The 27,937-nt window shown below is 41.5% G+C and overlaps 1 protein-coding gene across 1 annotated transcript in view; it reads left to right on the top strand.

The window, feature by feature from the left end:
- The window catches only part of LOC115145081 (voltage-dependent R-type calcium channel subunit alpha-1E-like), a 153,467-nt gene that overhangs the window by 14,416 nt on the left and 111,114 nt on the right, over positions 1 to 27,937 (top strand). Inside the window, 1 exon segment of the mRNA XM_065002794.1 lies at positions 27,270 to 27,539. Within this exon segment, the coding sequence (XP_064858866.1) occupies positions 27,270 to 27,539 (270 nt within the window).

Below are 27,937 nucleotides of genomic sequence, written 5' to 3'. Positions count from 1 at the left end.
GCAAGTCAGTTAAGAACAAATTATTATTTTCAAAGACAGCTTAGGAACAGCAGGTTCACTGTTTTGTTCAGGGGTAGAATGACAGATCTTTACCTTGTCAGCTCGGGGATTCAATCTTGCAACCTTTCGGTTACAAGTTCCAACACTCTAACCACTAGGCTACCTTCCACCCCACTAGCCATTACATACCTCCTTGATCTGCTATATGCTCCCTTTCTCAGAGGATAGAGATGCAGTGACTGCACTCCAGATATCAGCAGGCAGCAACGAGTAGTTAGGAGACCTGTACTCCACTAATGAACTCACACGTGTGACATTAAACCATCTAACCGCCACTGATGAATTTGCTGTCACAAAAGGGGTCCCCGACCCCAACAGTCTTGAGAACTCTACGCTAGAGGGTCTGTCATGTGTCTGTGATGAAAATGCAGGATGGATGAATACATGCTCTGTCCTCTGCTGTGGAATCACTCCCATGCATATTTATAGAGCAGATGTACAGTAAATATAAAAGGTGAAGCTGTGTTCATTGCTGTTGGCAGGGAAATGCCTCTTGCCTTTGTTGAGAGATAATTTTTTAATTTGGGCAGGAGCTCTCCATGAAATGATTCGCTCTGTTGGGCCATCTCTATTGGTTGGGTTTTATGGTATGATTTCCTAGCCTTCCTTGTCTTCCTTATGTTCTCAACATCCAGGATCTCCTGTACAGTAGGCTATGTGGTGAACAAGCTTGATGCTAATGCCCCATTTGGGAGTGAATGTCTTGTAAACTCAAATGTATTGTCTTTGTACTCTCCCTTCCCTTCCCCTCTCCCTCTTTCCCTCTCACTCCCTCTCTTTCTCTCTCTGCATGTGGGTAATCCATCATTTAGATTCCCCAAATCACTAACAAACAAACCCAAATGTTCTGAGTCTGGTGACTAATGTTGATCTTGGGAGCTGTTTGACAAATGGCTGACGCACAGAAGAGTCATTCCCAGCATGTCTTTATCAGCCGACTGGCATCGCTCTGTATCTCTACTCCCCCTTGTGGACCTTTGGGGAATTACACGGTATAAGAGGCTCACAGAAGTGTGTTCTCCTGTTGCAGGAGCATTTTAGGTAATATACTTACCCCAATCAATTGATAATGTGTTGTACAAACACACGCTCGCACATTTGACTAGATTCTGTCAGCATTCACAATAAGCCACATTCATCCCATTATTTCATCAGAAGGGAATGGCAGCTACTTGAAAATCCATTGGAGGTATTTGCTATTTCCCCTGGACTGCTGACACATATACAATCCCCTTCCTATGTTAGAGAATATGCAGAGTTTATTCTGTTTTATCAACCCCAAAACATTCTGATGACTTGAATTGCTTCAGCTAAGGAGGGGATTGCAATTTGATATCATTATGTTGGAGTGCGGTCCACCGCTCTGTTGAAGATAGTACTTACGTGGACAGAACAAGCCTAGCACAAACCCACATCACTTTCATTACCGGGTGTTCATACACTCTCCCCTGCTCAAGGATTTCAATCACGCTGGGAGATGGAGATGGATACATTTCTGTGGGTTTATTTATGGGTGCTAGTACATTTGTGAGGTGGGTGGAGTGGGAGAGACCCTGAACCCTGGCCAGGACAGACAGAGTACTGGGTGAGAAGTAGTTAGTACCATCCACAGAAGTTTCCTTTTCTCTCTGCCAGTCCAGTCTTAACAATAATAATAATTTGGTGGGTGCTACTTATTTGTCCTATTTCACACATGTACAAGTGTGTATTATACGCATGTGTGAATTGGAAATGTGTTTTTTGCATTTCCCAACTCCTCCTAAGACACCCTCTGAGAGTGAGGTCAGGGTCAGGTTCTGCCATTGGGCGCATTTGAGCGGATAATTTTTCTCAAGTCGGTGACACTTGTTGGTCACCACCTTTCAAAGTGTGTTGCATTATGGGGTTTAAAATGTTCTGACTTGCGCCTACTGTACATGTCGAAGGCGCAACTTGCAGTCAACTGTAGTCTACTGCAAGTTTCTGCAGTTGCTCTTTACCAACTTCATCCTGCAGCCATCGTCTTCATTGTGGGAGGCTCGATTGCCAACCAATCATTAGGATGTTTTTGTTTGACCAATGCAAAGGTGACCAAAGACATGACTTAAACAGGAATCAACTTTGCCTCAATTCATGTATACAGTGGATGTATAGTACCAGTCAAAAGTTTGGACACACCTACACATTCAAGGGTTTTTCTTTATTTTGTACTTTTTTCTACATTGTAGTATAATAGTGAAGACATCAAAACTATGAAATAACACATGGAATCATGTAGTAACCAAAAAAGTGTTAAACAAATCAAAATATATTTTATATTTAAGATTCTTCGAAGTAGCCACCCTTTGCCTTGATGACAGCTTTGCTCACTCTTGGCATTCTCTCAACCAGCTTCATGAGGTAGTCACCTGGAATTACATTTCAGTTAACAGATGTGCCTTGTTAAAATTACATTTGTGGAATTTCTTTCCTTCTTAATGTGTTTGAATCAATCAGTTGTGTTGTGACAAGGTGTGTGTGTGTGTGTGTGTGTGTGTGTGGGGGGAGGGGGGGTATACAGAAGGTAGCTCTATTTGGTGAAAGACCAAGTCCATATTACGGCAAGAACAGCCCAAAATAAGCAAAGAGAAACGACAGTCCATAATTACTTTAAGACATAAAGGTCAGTCAATTTGGAAAATGTCAAGAATTTTAAGTTTCTTCAAGTGGATAAGAGGATAAGTTCATTAGAGTTACCAGCCCAAATAAATGCTTCACAGAGTTCAAGTAACAGACACATCTCAACATCAACTGTTCAGAGGAGACTGCGTGAATCAGGCCTTCATGGTCGAATTGCTGCAAAGTAACCACTACTAAAGGACACCAATAAGAAGAAGAGACTTGCTTGGACCAAGAAACATGAGAAATGGACATTAGACCGGTGGAAATGATGAGGTCTGATGAGTCCAAATGTGAGATTTTTTTTGTTCCAACCGCAATGTCTTTGTGAGACGCAGAGCAGGTGAACGGATAATCTCTGCATGTGTGGTTCCCACCGTGAAGCATGGAGGAGGTGTGATGTGTGGGGGTGCTTTGCTGGTGACACTGTCTGTGATTTATTTAGAATTGAAGGCACACTTAACCAGCATGGCTACCACAGCATTCTGCAGCAATACGACATCCAATCTGGTTTGCATTTAGTGGGACTATAATTTGTTTTTCAACAGGACAATGACCCAACACACCTCCAGGCTGAGTGATGGAGTGCTGCATCAGATGACCTGGCCTCCACATTCACCCGACCTCAACCCAAATGAGATTTGGGATGAGTTGGACCACAGAGTGAAGGAAAAGCAGCCAACAAGTGCTCACCATATGTGAAAACTCCTTCAAGACTGTTGGAAAAGCATTCCAGGTGAAGCCAAGAGTGTGCAAAGCTGTCAAGGCAATGGGTGGCTACTTTGAAGAATCTAAAATCTTGTCACGTTTGCTAGAGTAATGGTCGGACCAAGGCGCAGCATATGTAGAGTTCCACATATTTATTAAAGAATAAAGTGAAACTTTAGCAAAGATAAAACAAATAAAGAATAAACTAAACGTGACTAACAATGCAGTGCTGACAGGCAACTAAACATAAACAATATCCCATAAACCACAGGTGGAAAATATGCAACTTAAGTATGATCCCCAATTAGAGACAACGATTACCAGCTAGCTGCCACTAATTGGGAATCATACACAAACACCAACATAGAAAAACAAACCTAGAACGCCACAAAGAAAATTAAAACTAGACTAAAATCCCTAGTCACGCCCTGACCCACTCTACCATAGATAATACAGGCTTTCTAAGTTCAGGACGTGACAAATCTAAAATATTGTTTGATTTGTTTAACACTTTTTTGGTTACTACATGATTCCATATGTGTTATTTCATAGTTTTGATGTCTTCACTATTATTCTACAATGTAGAAAATATTAAAAATAAAGAAATACCCTTGAATGAGTAGGTGTGTCCAAGCTTTTGACTGGTACTGTATACAAATTACTGTGATATTTGATGCTCTCTCTCACTGACAAATATGATTTCAGTGTGATATGAGGGTTGGAGTCATGTTTATTTCTACATTGTAAAGAAAAACTTGTAGAAATGATCTTGCTGCTGGAAAACTCATTAGTGTCTGACTTTCAACTATCACAAATGCTGTGACTTGTGGCTCAGTTGGTAGAGCATGGCACTTAAAACACCAGGGATGTGGGTTTGATTCCCACGGAGGACTGGTATGGAACATTTAAAAGTGCTTCCACTCACTACTCTAAGTCATTCTGGATAAGAGAGTCTCCTTAAATGTAAATGCACCTCCCCAACTTTTGTCTACAGTCTGTTTCATTCCTTACCACTCAAACGCACCCATTATCAACAGTGATCCTGGAGCAATTAGGGTTAAGGGCCGTGCTGACATATTTTTCAGCTTCAACTAGCGACCTTTCAGTTACTGGCCCAAAGCTCTAACCGCTAGGCTACCTCCTTCCTTGCCTACTCTTCTCCTCCTCAGTAACAGTGGGTAGCAGCTCTGTCTATCAGGCCATCTGCTGCCTATCCACTGTCTCAGCTGTGGAGTTGTCCTTTGCTGGCGTATGTAGGGAGGGTGCCAGGCGGGTGCAAAGCGGGCACCAACACCCTCCCGCCCTGTTCCTGGTACCGTGGCTCTGTGCCACTCGTAAACCTGGCAGGGAGGGCTCAGGGTAACAGCTTCTGATTAGCAGACTACTGTACACGGAAGGAAATTTACAGCCCACTCTGGACAATATTGATCTGTTGTGCTGCCAGCATGAATATTAATATAGCATTCCTTTCATTCATTTTAGTATTCCGTCAGATAGAGATACATGAATAGATGGATTGTAAGAACGTCCCACTGGGCACAGACATCAGTTCAACGTCTAGTTTTGATTAACATTTCGTTGAGTTTCCAACTAATGTTAATTTAACGTGAAATCAACAAAAAATGTCACCATGCCATTGAATTTAAGTTAAACGTTTCTACAGAAAATATATTAAATTCCCTTACGTTGATGACATTTTGCAATCCAATCAGTTTTCTACATTGATAAAATGTTTGGTTTTACTTCCCTACTTTTGAGCAGAGAGACGCACCCTTATTTTGCCACAAACATTTCCCTTTGATTCATTCCTTCTCCAAGTGACATTGAAATAGAGAGGTCCATTCGTTGTGGATATAATCTGTGTATAATCACACAGCTGTGTATAGCTGGCTTGATTATTGGGTTTATACATTATGTCAAAGAAGAACAGAACTCCTAGTTAAATGCATATTTTTGAAAGTTGTCATCTCTGGTATGAATCGATGTTTGTGTTGACCATTTTAGAGACAGTACCTACAATACTCCACCAGAGGGAGGTAAAAGCTCAGAGGACACCTTCTCACAAGAATTCCACACCCACATCCCATGACAGCCACAGCACAGATGCTGATATTGCCACACAAGTGCCTATAATCTCATGTGAGAAGGCCAATCTGATATATTGTGCACGCACACACTTTAAAAGAGATGAGTAAATAAGTAATTCACTTAAAACAGGAGATTCATAGTAAGGCCAGGGCTGTTCTATAGATAAGTGCTTTGATTTTGTGCTTGATTAGATCATCAATGGTTTATATGAATTTGAGAATCCAGGCCACACGTTGCATATCTATTCTGCAAGCTTTTCTTGCAAGTAGTATACTATCAGATAGGATGGTTTGAGTTGTTGAGGATGCCTGACAAGCTACCGAGCACAAGCTTATGTTTTCACCACTTATTTGTTCAAATTAAAGTGATTTATAGTGTTATTGATGATATCATTTTTCTGTCAAGGAAAAATTATTGATAATACATTTAAAAGGTACAGTCAATTGTTTGTTAAATTCTAACAATGCATGTACCTACAATGTTTTTTAAAATGTATTATTCAATTACTTTTGGTACTCCTCTTCTGTAATGGCAATAGTCAATATTTACAACCCTGCTGGAAAATCCATCTTAGACCAACTTGGTGTATGAGCTGGTCAGTTGCTGGTCAAACTGGTAATAAGCTCGTAGACCAGTTCGGACAAACTTGTAAGGACATGGTTGAGCTGGTAGCTGGATTTTCCAGCAGGGACTACATCTGTCTGTTTTGATCAACTAACCACTTGTTGAGTTATTACTTAAGTCAGCTCTATCTGGATCAAATCACAATGTGACAGAAAACATGTTTGTTGTTTCACACAGCCACCCACATTGTTGAATAAAGATTATGATTGATATGATTTGTATACGCTATGAAGTGTTACTGCCTTTCTAATAAAGGCTGACAATAGAACACGTTGGGTGCTAGATAACAGTGGGGGGAAAAAAACACTTAACCGCTCAAATTAAGGCTGGGGTTGAAATCCTGGAGCAATGCCATACGAACTTGAGTTCTGATGAAGAGAAATGTTGAATGAGTATCAGCTGTTAAGTTTCAGGCATGATTTTCACAAGGACTGTTAGCATTGTTCTGTAGAAAACACTCAAAATGAATGAAGGTCTTCTGATGATCCAATCATTAACAACGGTGCTAAACTCAATGGTGCTAAAAAAATAAACTTGCTAATATCAATGGCTTGGTTGCCAGATGTTGCGTCATGCAATCTAAACGGTTCAAATGAAGTGCTTTGTAACACCGAAATGAGTGGGAGCTGAGCTGCCACCAACGCAAAGGAGACAACTTTAACTTTGATGGAGTATTGGAACACATCATCCTGTGACATGACACTGTGTTGTTACACCTCTTAATCAAGGGTTGTGCAACACCTTGACAGGGACTGGGAGCACTATTTGAAAAGTTTGAAAACAAGTTTTTATTTAGAATTACATACCTTCTCTTTTGGTGTCGTTTTCGCTCTCTCAAGCTTCTGAACAGTATTATGGTATATCCTGTCTAGTGCAGAATTAGATCACTTCTTCTAGAGCAGGGGTCTCCAACCGTTTCTAGCATGAGAGCTACTTTTAAAAAATGAAACATGCTGTGAGCTACTAATTTTTTACTAAGCTTCTCTTCTACTCTCCCCTGCAACTCTTCCCCAGTTCCTTAGTGTAAAAGAGAAAGTAGTGCACTATTTTTTCTGTTAATACCTTGTAAAATAATGGTTCAAAAACAACTCGGAGGCAATATAAAATCAGTTGTTTCTCCAAATTATGTTTTATATTTTCGCAAATTATTTTTAGTTTTTTCACTCTGCAATTGTTCATAGAGAAACAATGTAATTGCATGTTCTGAGTCCATGTCAATGATTAAATCACATCAGAAGACCATTTTTTGGGGGGTTCTGGAAGAAAACGAACAGATTTAGATTTGTTTCATGTATTTCCCATTTAATTGCACATCTGACCCCACCTACACCAGAAGTACACTCATTTTGAATTGAATTCAGAGTTTGTCTTGCAGCGTTGCGTTAAAAGGCGGTTGCAGTGCGTTCTGTGTGGTGCGTACCTTGGATTTATCTAACATATGCATTCAATTGTATGTGTAGACGGCTAACAGAAATGGTAGCAGAAGGTGAATGTTGAACTTTTGTTGCACACATATACAGATGATGCTGCGTACCATTTCAAATCAAATGGTATTGGTCACATACACATGGTTAGCAGATGTTATTGTGATCCTAGCGAAATGCTTGTGCTTCTAGGTCCGACAGTGCAGCAAAATCCAACAGTAATATCTAACGATTCCACAACTAAAACCTAATACACACAAATCTAAGTAAAGGAATGGAATATATAAATATAAATATATGAATGATCACTGACAGAGTGGCATAGGCTAAGATATGATAGATAGTATATAATACAGTATATACAGTTGAAGTCGGAAGTTTACATACACTTAGGTTGGAGTCATTAAAACTCGTTTTTCAACAACTCCACAAATTTCTTGTTAACAAACTATAGTTTGGGCAAGTCGGTTAGGACATCTACTTTGTGCATGACACAAGTAATTTTTCCAACAATTGTTTACAGACAAATTATTTCACTTAATAATAATTCACCGTATCACAATTCCAGCAAGTCAGAAGTTTACATACACTGAGTTGACTGTGCCTTTAAACAGCTTGGAAAATTCCAGAAAATGATGTCATGGCTTTAGAAGCTTCTGATAGGCTAATTGACATCATTTGAGTCAAATGGAGGTCTACCTGTGGATATATTTCAAGGCCTACCTTCAAACTCAGTGTCTCTTTGCTTGACATCATGGGAAAATTCAAAAGAAATCAGCCAAGACCTCAGAAAAAAATTGTAGACCTCCACAAGTCTGGTTCATCCTTGGGAGCAATTTCCAAACGCCTGAAGGTACCACGTTCATCTGTACAAACAATAGTATGCAAGTATAAACACCATGGGACCACGCAGCCGTCATACCGCTCAGGAAGGAGACGCGTTCTGTCTCCTAGAGATGAACACACTTTGGTGCGAAAAGTGCAAATCAATCCCAGAACAACAGCAAAGGACCTTGTGAAGATGCTGGAGGAAACAGGTACAAAAGTATCTATATCCACAGTAAAATGAGTCCTATATCGACATAACCTGAAAGGCTTCTCAGCAAGTAAGAAGCCACTGCTCCAAAACCGCCATAAAAAGCCAGACAACGGTTTGCAACTGCACAGGGGGGCAAAGATCATACTTTTTGGAGTAATGTCCTCTGGTCTGATGAAACAAAAATAGAACTGTTTGACCATAATGACCATCGTTATGTTTGCAAACTGAAGAACACCATCCCAACCATGAAGCACGGGGGTGGCAGCATCATGTTGTGGGGGTGCTTTGCTGCAGGAGGGACTGGTGCACTTCACAAAATAGATGGCGTCACGAGGCAGGAAAATGTGGATATATTGAAGCAACATCTCAAGATATTAGTCAGGAAGCTAAAGCTTGGTTGCAAATTGGTCTTCCAAATGGACAATGACCCCAAGCATGCTTCCAAAGTTGTGGCAAAATGGCTTAAGGACAACAAAGTCAAAGTATTGGAGTGGCCATCACAATACCCTGACCTCAATCCTATAGATGGGCAGAACTGAGAAAGCGTGTGTGAGCATGGAGGCCTACAAACCTGACTCAGTTACCCCAGCTCTGTCAGGAGGAATGGGCCAAAATTCACCCAACTTATTGTGGGAAGCTTGTGAAAGGCTACCCAAAACATTTGACCCAAGTTAAACAATTTAAAGGCAATGCTACCAAATACTAATTGAGTGTATGTAAACTTCTGCCCCACTGAGAATGTGATGAAAGAAATCAAAGCTGAAATAAATCATTCTCTCTACTATTATTCTGACATTTCACATTCTTAAAATAAAATGGTGATCCTAACTGACCTAAGACAGGGACTTTTTACTAGGATTAAATGTCAGGAATTGTGAAAACCGAGTTTAAATATAATTGGCTAAGGTGTATCTAAACTTCCGACTTCAACTGTACATATGATATGAGTAATGCAAGATATGTAAACATTAATACAATGGCATTATTATTTTGTGTAATGACAATGTAGGCATGTTCAAGGAGGCACTCAGAGCCCAAATTGAACTCTATACCACTTCGCCGTTCACCTCTCAAATTTTGCAACAATTTTTTATTCATTTCACCTTTATTTAACCAGGTAGGCAAGTTGAGAACAAGTTCTCATTTACAATTGCAACCTGGCCAAGATAAAGCAAAGCAGTTCAACACATACAACGACACAGAGTTACACATGGAGTAAAACAAACATACAGTCAATAATACAGTAGAAACAAGTCTAAATACGATGTGAGCAAATGAGGTGAGATAAGGGAGGTAAAGGCAAAAAAAAGGCCATGGTGGCAAAGTACAGTGGGGCAATAAAGTATTTAGTCAGCCACCAATTGTGCATGTTCTCTCACTTAAAAAGATGAGAGAGGCCTGTAATTTTCATCATAGGTACACATCAACTATGACAGAATAAAAAAAAAAAAGAAATCCAGAAAATCACATTGTAGGATATTTAATAAATTTATTTGCAAATTATGGTGAAAAATAAGTATTTGGTCACCTACAAACAAGCAAGATTTCTGGCTCTCACAGACTTGTAACTTCTTCTTTAAGAGGCTCCTCTGTCTTCCACTCGTTACCTGTATTAATGGCACCTGTTTGAACTTGTTATCAGTATAAAAGACACCTGTTCACAACCTCAAACAGTCACACTCCAAACTCCACTATGGCCAAGACCAAAGAGCTGTCAAAGGACACCAGAAACAGAATTGTAGACCTGCACCAGGCTGGGAAGACTGAATCTGCAATAGGTAAGCAGCTTGGTTTGAAGAAATCAACTGTGGGAGCAATTATTAGGAAATGGAAGCCATCCAAGACCACTGATAATCTCCCTCGATCTGGGGCTCCACGCAAGATCTCACCCTGTGGGGTCAAAATGATCACAAGAACGGTGAGCAAAAATCCCAGTACCACACGGAGGGACCTAGTGAATGACCTGCAGAGAGCTGGGACCAAAGTAACAAAGCCTACCATCAGTAACACACTACGCCGCCAGGGACTCAAATCCTGCAGTGCCAGACGTGTCCCCCTGCTTAAGCCAGTACGTCCAGGCCCATCTGAAGTTTGCTAGAGAGCATTTGGATGATTCAGAAGAAGATTGGGAGAATGTCATATGGTCAGATGAAACCAAAATATAACTTTTTGGTAAAAACTCAACTTGTCGTGTTTGGAGGTTAAAGAATGCTGAGTTGCATCCAAAGAACACCATACCTACTGTGAAGCATGGGGGTGGAAACATCATGCTTTGGGGCTGTTTTTCTGCAAAGGGACCAGGACGACTGATCCGTGTAAAGGAAAGTATGAATGGGGCCATGTATCGTGAGATTTTGAGTGAAAATCTCCTTCCATCAGCAAGGGCATTGAAGATGAACCGTGGCTGGGTCTTTCAGCATGACAATGATCCCAAACACACCACCCGGGCAACGAAGGAGTGGCTTCGTAAGAAGCATTTCAAGGTCCTGGAGTGGCCTAGCCAGTCTCCAGATCTCAACCCCATACAAAATCTTTGGAGGGAGTTGAAAGTCCGTGTTGCCCAGCAACAGCCCCAAAACATAATCGGAATGGGCCAAAATACCAGCAACAGTGTGTGAAAACCTTGTGAAGACTTGCAGAAAACGTTTGACCTCTGTCATTGCCAACAAAGGGTTTATAACAAAGTATTGAGATAAACTTTTGTTATTGACCAAATACTTATTTTCCACCATAATTTGCAAATAAATTCATTAAAAATCCTACAATGTGATTTTCTGGATTTTTTTCTCTCATTTTGTCTGTCATAGTTGAAGTGTACCTATTATGAAAATAACAGGCCTCTCTCATCTTTTTAAGTGGGAGAACTTGCACAATTGGTGGCTGACTACAGCCCCACTGTAAATACAATATAGCAAGTAAAACACTGGAATGGTAGATTTGCAGTGGAAGAATGTGCAAAGTAGAAATAAAAATAATGGGGTGCAAAGGAGCAAAATAAATAAAATAAAATAAATACAGTAAGAGGTAGTTGTTTGGGCTAAATTATAGGTGGGCTATGTACAGGTGCAGTAATCTGTGAGCTGCTCTGACAGCTGGTGCTTAAAGCTAGTGAGGGAGATAAGTGTTTCCAGTTTCAGAGATTTTTGTAGTTCGTTCCAGTCATTGGCAGCAGAGAACTGGAAGGAGAGGCGGCCAAAGAAAGAGTTGGTTTTGGGGGTGACCAGAGAGATATACCTGCTGGAGCGCGTGCTACAGGTGGGTGATGCTATGGTGACCAGCGAGCTGAGATAAGGGGGGACTTTACCTAGTAGGGTCTTGTAGATGACATGGAGCCAGTGGGTTTGGCGACGAGTATGAAGCGAGGGCCAGCCAACGAGAGCTTTGGTGACGAAACGGATGGCACTGTGATAGACTGCATCCAATTTGTTGAGTAGGGTATTGGAGGCTATTTTGTAAATGACATCGCCGAAGTCGAGGAGTGGTAGGATGGTCAGTTTTACAAGGGTATGTTTGGCAGCATGAGTGAAGGATGCTTTGTTGAGAAATAGGAAGCCAATTCTAGATTTAACTTTGGATTGGAGATGTTTGATGTGGGTCTGGAAGGAGAGTTTACAGTCTAACCAGACACCTAGGTATTTGTAGTTGTCCACGTATTCTAAGTCAGAGCCATCCAGAGTAGTGATGTTGGACAGGCGGGCAGGTGCAGGCAGCGATCGGTTGAAGAGCATGGATTTAGTTTTACTTGTATTTAAGAGCAATTGAAGGCCACGGAAGGAGAGTTGTAATGGCATTGAAGCTTGCCTGGAGGGTTGTTAACAGTGTCCAAAGAAGGGCCAGAAGTATACAGAATGGTGTCGTCTGCATAGAGGTGGATCAGAGACTCACCAGCAGCAAGAGCAACATCATTGATGTATACAGAGAAGAGAGTCGGTCCAAGAATTGAACCCTGTGGCACCCCCATAGAGACTGCCAGAGGTCCGGACAGCAGACCCTCTGATTTGACACACTGAACTCTATCAGAGAAGTAGTTGGTGAACCAGGCGAGGCAATCATTTGAGAAACCTAGGCTGTCGAGTCTGCCGATGAGGATGTGGTGATTGACAGAGTCGAAAGCCTTGGCCAGATCAATGAATACGGCTGCACAGTAATGTTTCTTATCGATGGCGTTTAAGATATCGTTTAGGACCTTGAGCGTGGCTGAGGTGCACCCATGACCAGCTCTGAAACCAGATTGCATAGCAGAGAAGGTATGGTGAGATTCTAAATGGTCGGTAATCTGTTTGTTGACTTGGCTTTCGAAGACCTTAGAAAGACAGGGTAGGATAGATTTTGGTCTGTAGCTGTTTGGGTCAAGAGTGTCACCCCCTTTGAAGAGGGGGATGACCACAGCTGCTTTCCAATCTTTAGGAATCTCAGATGACATGAAAGAGAGGTTGAACAGGCTAGTAATAGGGGTGGCAACAATTTCGGCAGATAATTTTAGATAGAAAGGGTCCAGATTGTCTAGCCCGGCTGATTTGTAGGGGTCCAGATTTTGCAGCTCTTTCAGAACATCAGCTGACTGGATTTGGGAGAAGGAGAAATGGGGAAGGCTTGGGCGAGTTGCTGTGGGGGGTGCAGTGCTGTTGACCGGGGTAGGGGTAGCCAGGTGGAAATCATGGCCAGCCATAGAAAAATGCTTATTGAAATTCTCAATTATAGTGGATTTATCAGTGGTGACAGTGTTTCCTATCTTCAGTGCAGTGGGCAGCTGGGAGGATGTGTTCTTATTCTCCATGGACTTTACAGTGTCCCAGAACTTTTTTGAGTTAGTGTTGCAGGAAGCAAATTTCTGCTTGAAAAAGCTAGCCTTGGCTTTTCTAACTGCCTGTGTATAATGGTTTCTAACTTCCCTGAAAAGCTGCATATCACGGGGGCTGTTCGATGCTAATGCAGAACGCCATAGGATGTTTTTGTGTTGGTTAAGGGCAGTCAGGTCTAGGGAGAACCAAGGGCTATATCTGTTCCTGGTTCTAAATTTCTTGAATGGGGCATGCTTATTTAAGATGGTTAGGAAGACATTTAAAAAAACAAACAGGCATCCTCTACTGACGGGATGAGATCAATATCCTTCCAAGATACCCCGGCCAGGTCGATTAGAAAGGCCTGCTCGCTGAAGTGTTTTAGGGAGCGTTTGACAGTGATGAGTGGAGGTCGTTTGACCGCTGACCCATTACGGATACAGGCAATGAGGCAGTGATCGCTGAGATCTTGGTTGAAGAAAGCAGAGGTGTATTTAGAGGGCAAGTTGGTTAGGATGATATCTATGAGGGTGCCCATGTTTACGGCTTTGGAGAGGTACCTGGTAGGTTCATTGATAATTTGTGTGAGATTGAGGGCATCAAGCTTAGATTGTAGGATGGCTGGGGTGTTAAGCATGTTCCAGTTTAGGTCGCCTAGCAGCACGAGCTCTGAAGATAGATGGGGGGCAATCAGTTCACATATGGTGTCCAGAGCACAGCTGGGGGCAGAGGGTGGTCTATAGCAGGCGGCAACAGTGAGAGACTTGTTTTTAGAGAGGTGGATTTTTAAAAGTAGAAGTTCAAATTGTTTGGGTACAGACCTGGAAAGTAGGACAGAACTCTGCAGGCTATCTTTGCAGTAGATTGCAACACCGCCCCCTTTGGCAGTTCTATCTTGTCTGAAAATGTTGTAGTTTGGGATGAAATTTTCAGAATTTTTGGTGGTCTTTCTAAGCCAGGATTCAGACACAGCTAGAACATCCAGGTTGGCAGAGTGTGCTAAAGCAGTAAATAAAACAAACTTAGGGAGGAGGCTTCTAATGTTAACATGCATGAAACCAAGGCTATTACGATTACAGAAGTCATCAAAAGAGAGCGCCTGGGGAATAGGAGTGGAGCAAGGCACTGCAGGGCCTGGATTCACCTCTACATCACCAGAGGAAAAGAGGAGGAGTAGGATAAGAGTACTGCTAAAAGCTATGAGGATTGGTATTCTAGAACGTCTGGAACAGATAGTAAAAGGAGGTTTCTGGGGGCGATAAAATAGCTTCAAGGTATAATGTACTGACAAAGTTATGGTAGGATGTGAATACAGTGGAGGTAAACCCAGGGATTGAGTGAAGATGAGAGAGATATTGTCTCTAGAAACATCATTGAAACCAAGAGATGTCATTGCATGTGTGGGTGGTGGAACTAATAGGTTGGATAAGGTAAAGTGAGCAGGACTAGAGGCTCTACAGTGAAATAAGCCAATAAACACTAACCAGAACAGCAATGGACAAGGCATATTGACATTAAGGAGAGGCATGCTTAGTCGAGTGATCAAAAGGGTCCAGTGAGTAGTGAGGTTGGTTGGGGTCACGGCGATTCAGACAGCTAGCCGGGCCATCGGTAGCAAGCTATCATAGGATGGAGGTCTGTTTTTAGCCACCTCATGTGTTTCCATCGGTAGGATTAGTGGGGTTCCGTGTGGTAGAGGGGATCAATCCAATTCGCAAAAAATAAAAAAAATAAAAAATAAAATTAGATATAGTTATAGAGGCCCAAGAAAAAAAGAAAAAAAATATCCGATAGGTCTATTCAGATAGCAGCGGATAAGACAGCTAATGATTAGCAGACCGCAGATGGGAGTTCAGGTAACGTCGCGACGGAGGAGCCAGCTGGATAACTCCCTCGGGCAGATAACGTCGGTAGTCCAGTTGTGAAGGCCCGGTGGGGCTCCGCGTTGGCAGTAAAACGGGTCCGGATAGGTGATTATAGCCCAGGAGTTACTGATGGAACTCTTCAGCTGGCTTGCTCCGGAATAGTTGATGTTTGCTCCGGAATCGACGTAAGCCGATAGTCACACGGATAGCAGCTAGCTAGCTGCGAGATCCAGGCATAAATGTCCAGAGCTTGCGGTAGAAATCCGGAGACATGGAGAGAAAAATAGGCCCGGTATGTTCCGGTCCGAGCCGCGCCGTACAAAACTGGCGATAGATTTTCGAGCTAAAGGATAGCTGATGACCACAAACCGTGGTTAGCTGAATACTAACGATTAGCCAGTAAAGAAGCTAACTAGCTTCTGGATAGCTTCAGGCTAGCTTCTGGATTAGCTTCTGGCTAGCTTTAGGCTAGCTTCTGGTTAGCTTCTGGCTAACTTCTGGTTAGCTTCTATGGAGGATTACAGATTTGAGGTAAATAGTACTTTCTGTTTTTTTAATGTAAATTGGTGAGGCGGGTTGCAGGAGAGTGTTTTGAAGATGAGTTTATGGGAAAAATATATATATAAAAAGGTATGCGAAGAAAGTTGTAAATATATATATATGGGACAAGCCAAGACGAGGACAAAAGACATCTGACTGCTGTGCAATCTTGGTGACGAGTACAATGTGGAGGACTCTGTATAGCTCTGCATTGACATGATTGGTTGCCGGTAGGTGAGGGCGGGAGGCCCTGTATAAACACAAACTCACTTTCTTGACAACTTAATTCACAACAGTGCTGCGCTACTTGGCAAAGCGCACGAAGTATGAATGCACTTACTTCTGCATTAAATGCTGCACGACCAATGCAGACGGCGGATTGACCATGTAGCAATAGCCGTGCAGCGCCTTTAATGTGCTGATCTAGAGATGCTGCTTCTGCTAATTTCATAGCAAAGTTTGCAAATGACAAATAATAGATACAAACGATATACTTACTCATTATATACTAATGCCAGGTAAACCTACTTTGCAGTTAACATTTAATTGAGGTTTTCAGTAAAGTATATCTGTCAATCCACAAGAAGGTTGTCACATCAACTGGCTACACACAGAGTGATGGACAAATACGCACACCACGCTGACAGACAGGGGCAAAATGGCTGGAAATTAATTGGCATTTATGGGGTGGGATGTGAGCTACTGGTAGCTTGCGATCGTCCTGTTGGAGACCCCTGTTCTCGAGTATTTTCATGGATTTATGTATCTGATCATTTGCCAGTTTAACCACTTTGTCAGGCATTGTTGAGCAAAGTGCTCAATCCACCAGAAGTAACTGACGGTTTCACAGCAAGCATTGCAGGATACTGTATTTAGCTCTACCATTAAAAGATAGAAATGTGGGAATGGGTTGTCTCATCCCTGAACGTCATTTTGGCTGAAGGTTTTCATGTCCATTCATCATGATCCATTACACCTCATGGCACAACACGCTTCTTAATACTAATATAGAAGTATACTTTTCTATCTTCAAACATGCAAACATTGTGTAAAATAATCATAAAGTCCCCCCCCAATTTTTTTTTTTAACTAGGCAAGTCCATTAAGAACAAATTCTTATTTTCAACTGCCTTGTTTAGGGGTAGAATGACAGATTTTTACCAGCAACCTTTCAATTACTGGCTCAACGCTCTAACCACTAGGCTACCTGCAGTCCTCTAAAAACAGAGCCTTGTTAACAAATAATTTAAACGACTAGCATTCGTTTTTTATTATGTATATGTTTTTTGTTGTCTTTTTCAAGTTCCTTGGTGTCCACATCACCAACAAATGATCATGGTCCAAACACCTGATGCAACCAGCATCCTGACTGATTTCATCACTGGCTGGTATGGCAACTGCTCAGCATCCGACTGCTAAGCATTACAGAGTGTAGTGCATACGGCCCAGTACATCACTGGGGCCAAGCTTCCTGCCATCTAGGACCTTTATACCAGGCAGTGTCAAAGGAAGACCCTAGAAATTGTCAAAGACTCCAGCCACTCTAGTCGTTGACTGTCCTCTCTGCTACCACGCGGCAAGTGGTACCGGAGCGCCAAGTCTAGGTCCAAAAAGCTCCTAAACAGCTTCTACCCCCAAGCCATAAGACTGCTGAACAGTTAATCACATGGCCACCGGGACTATTTGCTGCTGCTACTCCCTGTTAATTATCTATGCATAGTCCCTTTACCCCTACTTACATGTACATATTATCTCAATTACCTCGACTAACCTGTACCCCCGCACATTGACTCAGCACGGTTACCCTGTATATATAGCCTCGTTATTGTTATTGTTACTTTTTTAACTTTAGTTTATTTACTAAATATTTTCTTAACTCTTTATTTTTTTAAAAATCTTCATTGTTTGTTAAGGGCTTGTAAGTAAGCATTTCTACCTACAGGTCTACCTACACCTGTTGTATTCAGCATTTCTACCTACAGGTCTACCTACACCTGTTGTATTCAGCATTTCTACCTACAGGTCTACCTACACCTGTTGTATTCAGCATTTCTACCTACCTGTTGTATTCAGCATTTCTACCTACAGGTCTACCTACACCTGTTGTATTCAGCATTTCTACCTACAGGTCTACCTACACCTGTTGTATTCAGCATTTCTACCTACAGGTCTACCTACACCTGTTGTATTCAGCATTTCTACCTACAGGTCTACCTACACCTGTTGTATTCAGCATTTCTACCTACAGGTCTACCTACACCTGTTGTATTCAGCATTTCTACCTACACAGGTCTACCTACACCTGTTGTATTCAGCATTTCTACCTACAGGTCTACCTACACCTGTTGTATTCAGCATTTCTACCTACAGGTCTACCTACACCTGTTGTATTCAGCATTTCTACCTACAGGTCTACCTACACCTGTTGTATTCAGCATTTCTACCTACAGGTCTACCTACACCTGTTGTATTCAGCATTTCTACCTACAGGTCTACCTACACCTGTTGTATTCAGCATTTCTACCTACAGGTCTACCTACACCTGTTGTATTCAGCATTTCTACCTACAGGTCTACCTACACCTGTTGTATTCAGCATTTCTACCTACAGGTCTACCTACACCTGTTGTATTCAGCATTTCTACCTACAGGTCTACCTACACCTGTTGTATTCAGCATTTCTACCTACAGGTCTACCTACACCTGTTGTATTCAGCATTTCTACCTACAGGTCTACCTACACCTGTTGTATTCAGCATTTCTACCTACAGGTCTACCTACACCTGTTGTATTCAGCATTTCTACCTACAGGTCTACCTACACCTGTTGTATTCAGCATTTCTACCTACAGGTCTACCTACACCTGTTGTATTCAGCATTTCTACCTACAGGTCTACCTACACCTGTTGTATTCAGCATTTCTACCTACAGGTCTACCTACACCTGTTGTATTCAGCATTTCACAGTAAGGTCTACCTACACCTGTTGTATCTTGCGCATGTGACAAATAACATTTGATTTGATGATTTGAAATTACTGTGGAATCCCACAAAAAAATTCTCCATAGGGCCTTATCATCAATCAATATTTAAGCTATAAACCATTTGCGTGTCTTAATCATTTCATTGTATGAGAGACACAGTCTGCTCCAAAAATATTTTGTGTGTTTTGATGCTGCCTTTTACATGCACTGAAACCACCAAAACATTTTGTTTTTAAAACAACAGTCTTAAAAACACCAACTATTCAGATTGAAGAACCACTTTGGGTGTTTCAGAGTACTTCTATATTCTGTTTTAAAACACTTTCAGTGTATCATGACACTTACATTGGGTTTACAATCAAACTTCCTCCAAACACCAGAACTCAGGTTAGATGCACTACATTTTATGGTTTCATTACAAAATCATGATGTTTTGAGTCTTTCTAATTTTCCTCCACTGTACTTTTGGTGCTAACAGCACTATAATGACAAACAGTATCACTATAATGACAAACAGTATCACTATAATGACAGACAGTATCACTATAATGACAGACAGTATCACGATAATGAAAGACAGTATCACTATAATGACAGACAGTATCACTATAACGACAGACAGTATCACTATAATGACAGACAGTATCACTATAATGACAGACAGTATCACTATAATGACAGACAGTATTACTATAATGACAGACAGTATCATTATAACGACAGACAGTATCACTATAACGACAGACAGTATCACTATAACGACAGACAGTATCACTATAATGACAGACAGTATCACTATACTGACAGACAGTATCACGATAATGACAGACGGTATCACTATAATGACAGACAGTATTACTATAATGACAGACAGTATCATTATAACGACAGGCAGTATCACTATAACGACAGACAGTATCACTATAACGACAGACAGTATCACTATACTGATAGACAGTATCACTATAATGACAGACAGTATCACTATAATGACAGACAGTATCACTATAATGTGCATGAAAATAGAGTAGTAAGGCACAGGTGTCATGTGTCAAGAACTGGCTTGAATTAAAATGTGTACAGTTACACACTGACTGGACTGGAATTATTGATATACACCCATTGAGTCTTGAAGAATATATTGTAACTTGTAAATGGCTCGTGAGCTTAGTTCAACTGGTGTACCCCATCACAACCCAAAATACAAGCTTTACTCCAATGTAAATAAAAGCTTTACTCCAACTATAATTTTGATCACATTGGTGGTCAGTCCTTGCATCCATAGCTGATTTTATGAATTTGAGAGGGATTACATTTCTCCCTCCCTATCCCTCAGCTGTTTACTGCAGATTTCCCCTTTAAAGTGTCCATGATGTGACTGTCTAAGTCATTGTCTCAGTGCATGCACTTGAACAGTTAGCATAGAAGTTCGGTGCCAAGGGCTGCTCATACAAGCTGTGGATCTTTTTGGCCACATGATCATGTTTTCTAACCTTACAGATAACTACCTTACCTGAAAGTGACAATGTTATTCCCTAGCTATTCGTGACTGAAATGGCAGAGACAATGGGTGAAAATAAGACAGACAAATATCTATCTTTCCTTTGTTTATTGAGCTATGTTTACACAGGCTACTACTGTAAATACATGTCATACTACACTCTAAAGTTTAAACCATACCTGATGAAACAGTAGATCATAATTTCCTTCGGGGGATGAAGCATTGTGACGTGTGCTTGACAATATAATTGTGTGGCTCTTGGGGAGAAACAGGCTCTGCGGTGGAGGTTGGGGGAAAAGGAGAAGGTGTCTTTTGTGCACAAAGCAGTGTTGGCAAGTAGGAGGACAAATCAGACATACAAGGGTGTACTGTCGCTATGGCAACTACTGTTAAGATGACATGGATGCAGCTTTATGCAGTAGCTACGTAATGATTTCAAGCTGATACTCCTTGGCGAGCTGCTTTAATTAACAGGGCGTACGAAGGGAAGCAGAGACAGATGCGCTCTACTTTGATTCACCCGGGTTTGATTAACATCAGGTGTCCTGACACTGGCCTGCTCGTCTGGGGCACACTCCCTCTCTGCATGTCTAACACTATACACATCAGCTACTACAGCGAGTGAAATCACTGCAACACTAAACAAAGAGCTGCAGTTAGTTTCAGAATGGGTGGCAAGGAATAAGTTGGTCCTAAATATTTCAAAAACTGAAAGCATTGTATTTGGGACAAATCATTCACTAAACCATAAACCTCAACTATATCTTGTAATACATCATGAGGAAATTGAGCAAGTTTAGGTGACTATACTGCTTAGAGTAACCCTGGATTGTTAACTGTTATGATCAAAACATGTTTATTCAACAGTAGCTAAGATGGGGAGAAGTTTGTCCATAATAAAGCATTTGCTTGCCTTTTTAACAACACTATCAACAAGGCAGGTCCTACAGGCTCTAGTTTTGTCGCACCTGGACTACTGTTCAGTCGTGTGGTCTGAACAGGTGCCACAAAGAGGGACCTCGGAAATGTAAAATGGCTCAGAACAGGGCAGCACGGCTGGCCCTTCAATGTACAAGGAGAGCTGACATTAATAATATGCCTGGACACCTCTCATGGCTCGAAGTGGAGGAGAGATTGACTTCATCATTACTTGTCTTTTGTAAGAAGTGTTGACATGCTGAATGTACCAAGATGTCTGTTTAAACTACTAGAACACAGCTCGGACACCCATTCATACCCCCACAAGACATGTCACCAGAGGTCTCTTCGCAATTCCTAAGTCAAGAACAGACTATGGGAGGTGCACAGTACTACATCGAGCCATGGAACTCTATTCCACATAAGGTAACTGATGCAAGCAGTAGAATCGGTTTGAAAGAACTGGTGGAACAGCGGGGACTGTGAATAGACACATGCACATACACATGATAAAACCTGCACTCTACACACACATACACATGATAAAACCTGCACTCTACACACACGTACACATGGATGATTTCTTGTAAATATGTGATAGTGGAGCAGTGGCCTGAGTGAAAACACTTAATATATTGTTATGAAATGTAATGTCATGTAATATTTTAAATGGCATTTAACTGTCTTAATGTTGTTGGACCCCAGGAAGAGTAGCTGCTGCCTTGGCAACAGCTAATGGGAATCCTTAATACATACAAATACAAAACAGAGCCGCTTGGCTTTTGGGAGTGTATACCGTGCATTTAGAAAGTATTCAGACCCCTTGATTTTTGTCAACATTTTCTTACGTTACAGCCTTATTCTAAAATGGATGACTTTTTTCCCAATACCACAGAAATACAAGAATTTTAGATTTTCTTGCAAATTCATAGAAAAATGGAATAATCTAATATTACATTTACATAAGTATTCAGACCCTTTAATCAGTACTTTGTTGAAGCACCTTTAGCAGCGACTACAGCCTCGAGTCTTCTTGGGTAAGACGCTACAAGCTTGGCACACCTGTATTTGGGGAGATTTTCCCATTCTTCTCTGCTGATCCTCTCAAGCTCTATCAGGTTGGATGGGGAGCATCACTACACAGCTTGTTTTCAGGGTCTCTCCAGATATGTTCAGTCAGGTTCAAGTCCACTCTGGCTGGGCCACTCAAGGATATTCAGAGACCTGTCCCGAAGCCACTCCTGTGTTATCTTGGCTGTGTGCTTAGAGTTGTTGTCCTGTTGGAAGGTGAACCTTCCCCCAGTCTGAGGTCCTGAATGCTCTGGAGCAGGTTTTCATCAAGGATCTCTCTCTACTTTGCTCCATTCATCTTTCCCTTGATACCAACTAGTCTCCCAGTTGCTGTCGCTGAAAAACATCCCCACAGCATGATGCTGCCACCACCATGCTTCACCGTAGCAATGATGACAGGTTTCCTCCAGATGTGACACTTGGCATTCAAGCGAAGGGTTCAATCATGGTTTCATCAGACCAGAGAATCTTGTTTCTCACAGTCTGAGAGTCCTTTAGGTCCTTGGGCAAACTCCAAGCGGGCTGTCATGCCTTTTACTGAGGAGTGGCTTCCGTCTGGCCACTCTACCATAAAGGCCTGATTGGTGGAGTGCTGCAGAGATGGTTGTCCTTCTGGAAGGTTCTCCTATCTCCACGGAGAAACTCTGGAGCTCTGTCAGTGACAGACACAATCCTGTCTCTGAGCTCTACGAACAATGCCTTCGACCTCATTGTTTGGTTTTTGCTCTGACATGCACTGTCAACTGTGGGACCTTATATAGATAGGTGTGTGCCTTTCCAAATCATATCCAATCAATTGAATTTACCACAGGTGGACTACAATGAAGTTGTAGAAACATCAAGGATGATCAATGGAAACAGGATGCACCTGAGCTCAATTTCGAGTCTCATAGCAAAGGGGTCTGAATACTTATGTAAATAAAGCATTATTTTTTTCTTCTTCTAAAAACCTGTTTTCACCTTGTCATTATGGTGTATTGTGTGCAGATTAATGAGGACATTTAAAAATTAAAAAATCCATTTTAGAATAAGGCTGTAACGTAACACAACGTGGAAATAGTGAAGGGGTCTGAATACTTTCCGAATGCACTGTAGATCAGTAGGAAAAGTGTGTTTGTTACTTTAATACACCATGTCATGACAATATGTCCAAGCCGGTGTCAGAACCTTTTATCGATTTTGTGTTATTGAAGCAGCTCCCATGCTTTTCATTACATGCATTCAATACATTATGAAAATGTGTTGACATGTCATACACAAGCACACATGCTCATAGGCACGCTTGCGGCACACACACACACACACACACACACACACACACACACACGTATGCGCACACAGTGAGTCCTTGTGTTTACTTGTTCCCCACCCTGGTGCACTTTTGTTTCTACAGAGACGTCCTTTGGAGTTAATAAAATTAATAATTATTGGCTTTTGAGAGAAAGCTCTGGCAGCTTGGGGAGGCTGGGGCCTTTGTGTTAGGATGGCTCTGTGGTTAGAGGGGCTCTCTGCAGAGAATACCTTATTTACACAGCAGGTCTATTCTGTTCTATTCACGGAGCCTGTCTGCATCATTCAACACAATCTTTAGGTGTCCCCAACAGAGACTTGTTTAGTTCAAGACTAATCTAGACAAACATCAGTCTCATAATCAGGTTTCAGACAAGAGCCGAGCAGCTCCTTTAAAACCTCAATGCCGATAGGTGCTTCCAGAAATAGCAGCTTTTCTCTGAAGAGTCTCATGTCAGTTAATTTGTTCTGTAAGTCTGTGATCCTTTCCTCTTGTACTAATGGAGATGTCAGGACCAATATTGAAAACAAATCATATAGAACCGATAACACACATATTTCTTTGGGAGGGGGGGGGGTTAAATCAGCTTTAATATTTCAGACAGATTATAGGTTCTATCAATTTAATTGTTTGTATCATTTCTAATGTATCTTTAATCTGAAACATTAAACACACCTTCTCTCTCTTGTTTTGCCTTTGCACTACTCATTTAATGGACACTGTACACGTCTACATGGATAACATGGATTTATTGTCTCTATATCTCTATATAATATACGTCTGGCTAGACTGTAAACTCTCCTTCCAGACTCATATCAAACATCTCCAATCGAAAATCAAATCTAGAGTCGGCTTTCTATTCCGCAACAAAGCCTCCTTCACTCACGCCGCCAAACTTACCCTAGTAAAACTGACTATCCTACCGATTCTCGACTTCGGCGATGTCATCTACAAAATTGCTTCCAACACTCTACTCAGCAAACTGGATGCAGTTTATCACAGTGCCATCCGTTTTGTCACTAAAGCACCTTATACCACCCACCACTGCGACCTGTATGCTCTAGTCGGCTGGCCCTCGCTACATATTCGTCGCCAGACCCACTGGCTCCAGGTCATCTACAAGTCCATGCTAGGTAAAGCTCCGCCTTATCTCAGTTCACTGGTCACGATGGCAACACCCATCCGTAGCACACGCTTCAGCAGGTGTATCTCACTGATCATCCCTAAAGCCAACACCTCATTTGGCCGCCTTTCGTTCCAGTTCTCTGCTGCCTGTGACTGTAACGAATTGCAAAAATCGCTGAAGTTGGAGACTTTTATCTCCCTCACCAACTTCAAACATCTGCTATCTGAGCAGCTAACCGATCGCTGCAGCTGTACATAGTCTATCGGTAAATAGCCCACCCATTTTTACCTACCTCATCCCCATACTGTTTTTAGTTATTTACTTTTCTGATTTTGCACACCAATATCTCTACCTGTACATGACCATCTGATCATTTATCACTCCAGTGTTAATCTGCAAAATTGTAATTATTCGCCTACCTCCTCATGCCTTTTACACACAATGTATATAGACTCCCCTATTTTTCTACTGTGTTATTGACTTGTTAATTGTTTACTCCATGTGTAACTCTGTGTTGTCTGTTCACACTGCTATGCTTTATCTTGGCCAGGTCGCAGTTGCAAATGAGAACTTGTTCTCAACTAGCCTACCTGGTTAAATAAAGGTGAAATAAAATAAAAAATAAAAAAACGTTTGTCTTGTGTTTTTTGGGCTTACAGAACTTTAAATCAAGCTTTGTAATGTCTCTTCACCTTGGACAAAGTAAAGCATGATTTCCCCCTTGTTCTATTTTGGCCTTCCATGCAGTGCAGCTGTCTATCTAATGACCTCGAGATGATACTGGATCACTGCCCGCTTCATAATCATTCATACTACCAGGGCCTATTGGTTTCACTGCTAGTTTAACTCGGCAATAGATCCTTATTAGCACCTATCCTTTCTACCCACATCATAATCATTTTAATCTCTCAGTTTCAGAAATTATATGACTATGGCTAATGATTTCACACTCCGAGCACACAGTTTTCTGTGGACTGTGGTTAGTTAGACTAGCAAGTATTAGTATCTTTCCCTCCTCAGTGTGAAATCTTTGAAGGTGTTTTCTTGGCTCTCAATTTGAGTTTCTATGTTAGTTTTGGTATAAAACTGCAAGTTTACTACACATTTATAAAATGTTTTACAGATGTTGTATCCACATTTAATGTGAAATACTTGAGACGTTTTGGAACTGGGGAATCTGCCAGTGTATCGGTGAAGTAGGCTAGCAGTTTCCTCTGTCTTGTGCTCACTCCACATATCCATTTCCTGTTCAGAACACACAGCAGCAATACGCCCACTCACTAGGAGATCATGCCCTAAAACAGTGACTTTTACCCAGCAATTACCTTTTATCTCCATACAGACTGTCTCATAGTGGAGAACTGCTAAAAAGAGAACCTACTCTTAAAATGTCTCATGCCTCCTCTGTAATGAATTTCTAACATGTGTTTACTCTACATTTTGGTGCTGAACAGATTCCACATTATTCATGAAATATGTTATCTTGATAATATTGACCTATTTATCTATATGGATTTTGTATTTTTACTTGCATTCAAGCACTTTCATTACTAGGTTGGAAGCTTACTTTTAGGGCAGCTAGTATAAAAATGATGACTAAACTTTTGAATTATCACCATGGCTATATGAAATAGATATGTTCTTTATCTCATGGTATTGAATTTTGAGGCACATAGCCTATCTGAAATGTAAGGACTAAAGATAAAGGCAAACATAGGGCAAAACATGGAGACGCGTTTACTGTGCGTAATGTGGAGCCTCGCTTCGCATAACAGGTGCCACCTCATTGCGGATAAGTCTGCTGAAAAGACAGCACAAACATAGTGCTTACAAACCTTTATGACTATCCGTGTAGCTTGTTGCCCATCGAAGGCTTTGAGAAGTGGTGTGGTCCGTGTGGTAGCGAAAAGCAAGCAAGATTTTTGAAAATGAAAAAAGTTTGCGCAGTGCTTTATTTGTTTTGTTGCGGTGGGAATATGTTTATGGCGGATGTGCAGGAGAAGATGAGAGAGTGAGGACAGGTGGTGTAATTAGAAGCTCGGATTTCGGTTTATCGATGGACCGTACAAAATGCTCTTGTTCTTTTCTGTCATGTGGACAAACCTTCGGGAGACGTGACTTATGGTGGCTTTTGTGCTGAGAACAGTTTCGGTGGTGTCTGGATGCACCGCCCCTCCACAACGGATCTTATGGAGATTTGTTTAAGGGAATATGTTTAGCCTTGATTTGACATTTTGAGTCTCCAATTATATATATATATTTTTTGCTTAATGGGTTTGAATGCGGTGTCTTGGACAATTGATGTGTTTCTTTGTAACCTACCCACTCGTTGAAGACATGCGTCGACTTTGATTTATTCACAAGAAGTAGAAAGCCCACGGTCAAAGAAGTAAAGGCTTGAATACAAACTGTGAACTTCAAAACTGAGGAATATTTATTTGTGAACAACTCCACATGCGGATAGGAATATTTATCATCACTTGTTGCCTTGGCTAAGGACATTATGATGGACTAAAACGAGTATTTTTTTCCCCGATCAAATTACTTGCTCTACCCCACCCTGCTTCCCAGGGGCTAACCCTCTCCCCTCTCCTGTTTTTCTTGCTCTTCGCAGAATGTCCCGGTTCGGAGACAACGTTCCCGCCATGTTGGGCTCCGGGGATGGGGGCTCCAAGCGCAACAGGACCCGGGAGGGAGCACCTGTATCTACAGGTGGTGGAGTTTCCCCAGCCTTTAAACAGACCAAAGCGCAGAGAGCTCGCACCATGGCCCTGTACAACCCCATCCCTGTCAGACAGAACTGTTTCACCGTCAATAGATCACTCTTCATTTTCGGGGAGGACAACATTGTTCGGAAGTACGCAAAGAAGGTCATAGAGTGGCCATATCCTTTTGGTTAAGTGTAAACACACACACACACACACACACACACACACACTTTCAACGAAAGTTCTTATCTATATAGAATTGTCTATCATATGAATGTTTTTCTTATCATCATGAAGAACAGTATAATTCAGCACCAGGGACAGCACCAGTAGCAGTTGTATAACTGGTATTTATAGGAGGGTAGGGATTTTATTCCACAAAGAAAAATGATTTGATTTATCTGCCTAGTTCCATCTTTGAACAAATTGATTTCCAACATTTATTACCCCCCCACACACACACACACACACACACACACACACACACACACACACACACACACACACACACACACACACACACACACTGAGGTTCACTTCACTGACCACTGACAATCCACTCGAAGTAAAAGCA

Source organism: Oncorhynchus nerka, linkage group LG17 (genome assembly GCF_034236695.1).
Source record: "Oncorhynchus nerka isolate Pitt River linkage group LG17, Oner_Uvic_2.0, whole genome shotgun sequence".
Taxonomy (NCBI): Eukaryota; Metazoa; Chordata; class Actinopteri; order Salmoniformes; family Salmonidae; genus Oncorhynchus; species Oncorhynchus nerka.
Note: the sequence above shows the minus strand (reverse complement) of the source record. Positions and strands in the feature narration are given on the sequence as shown.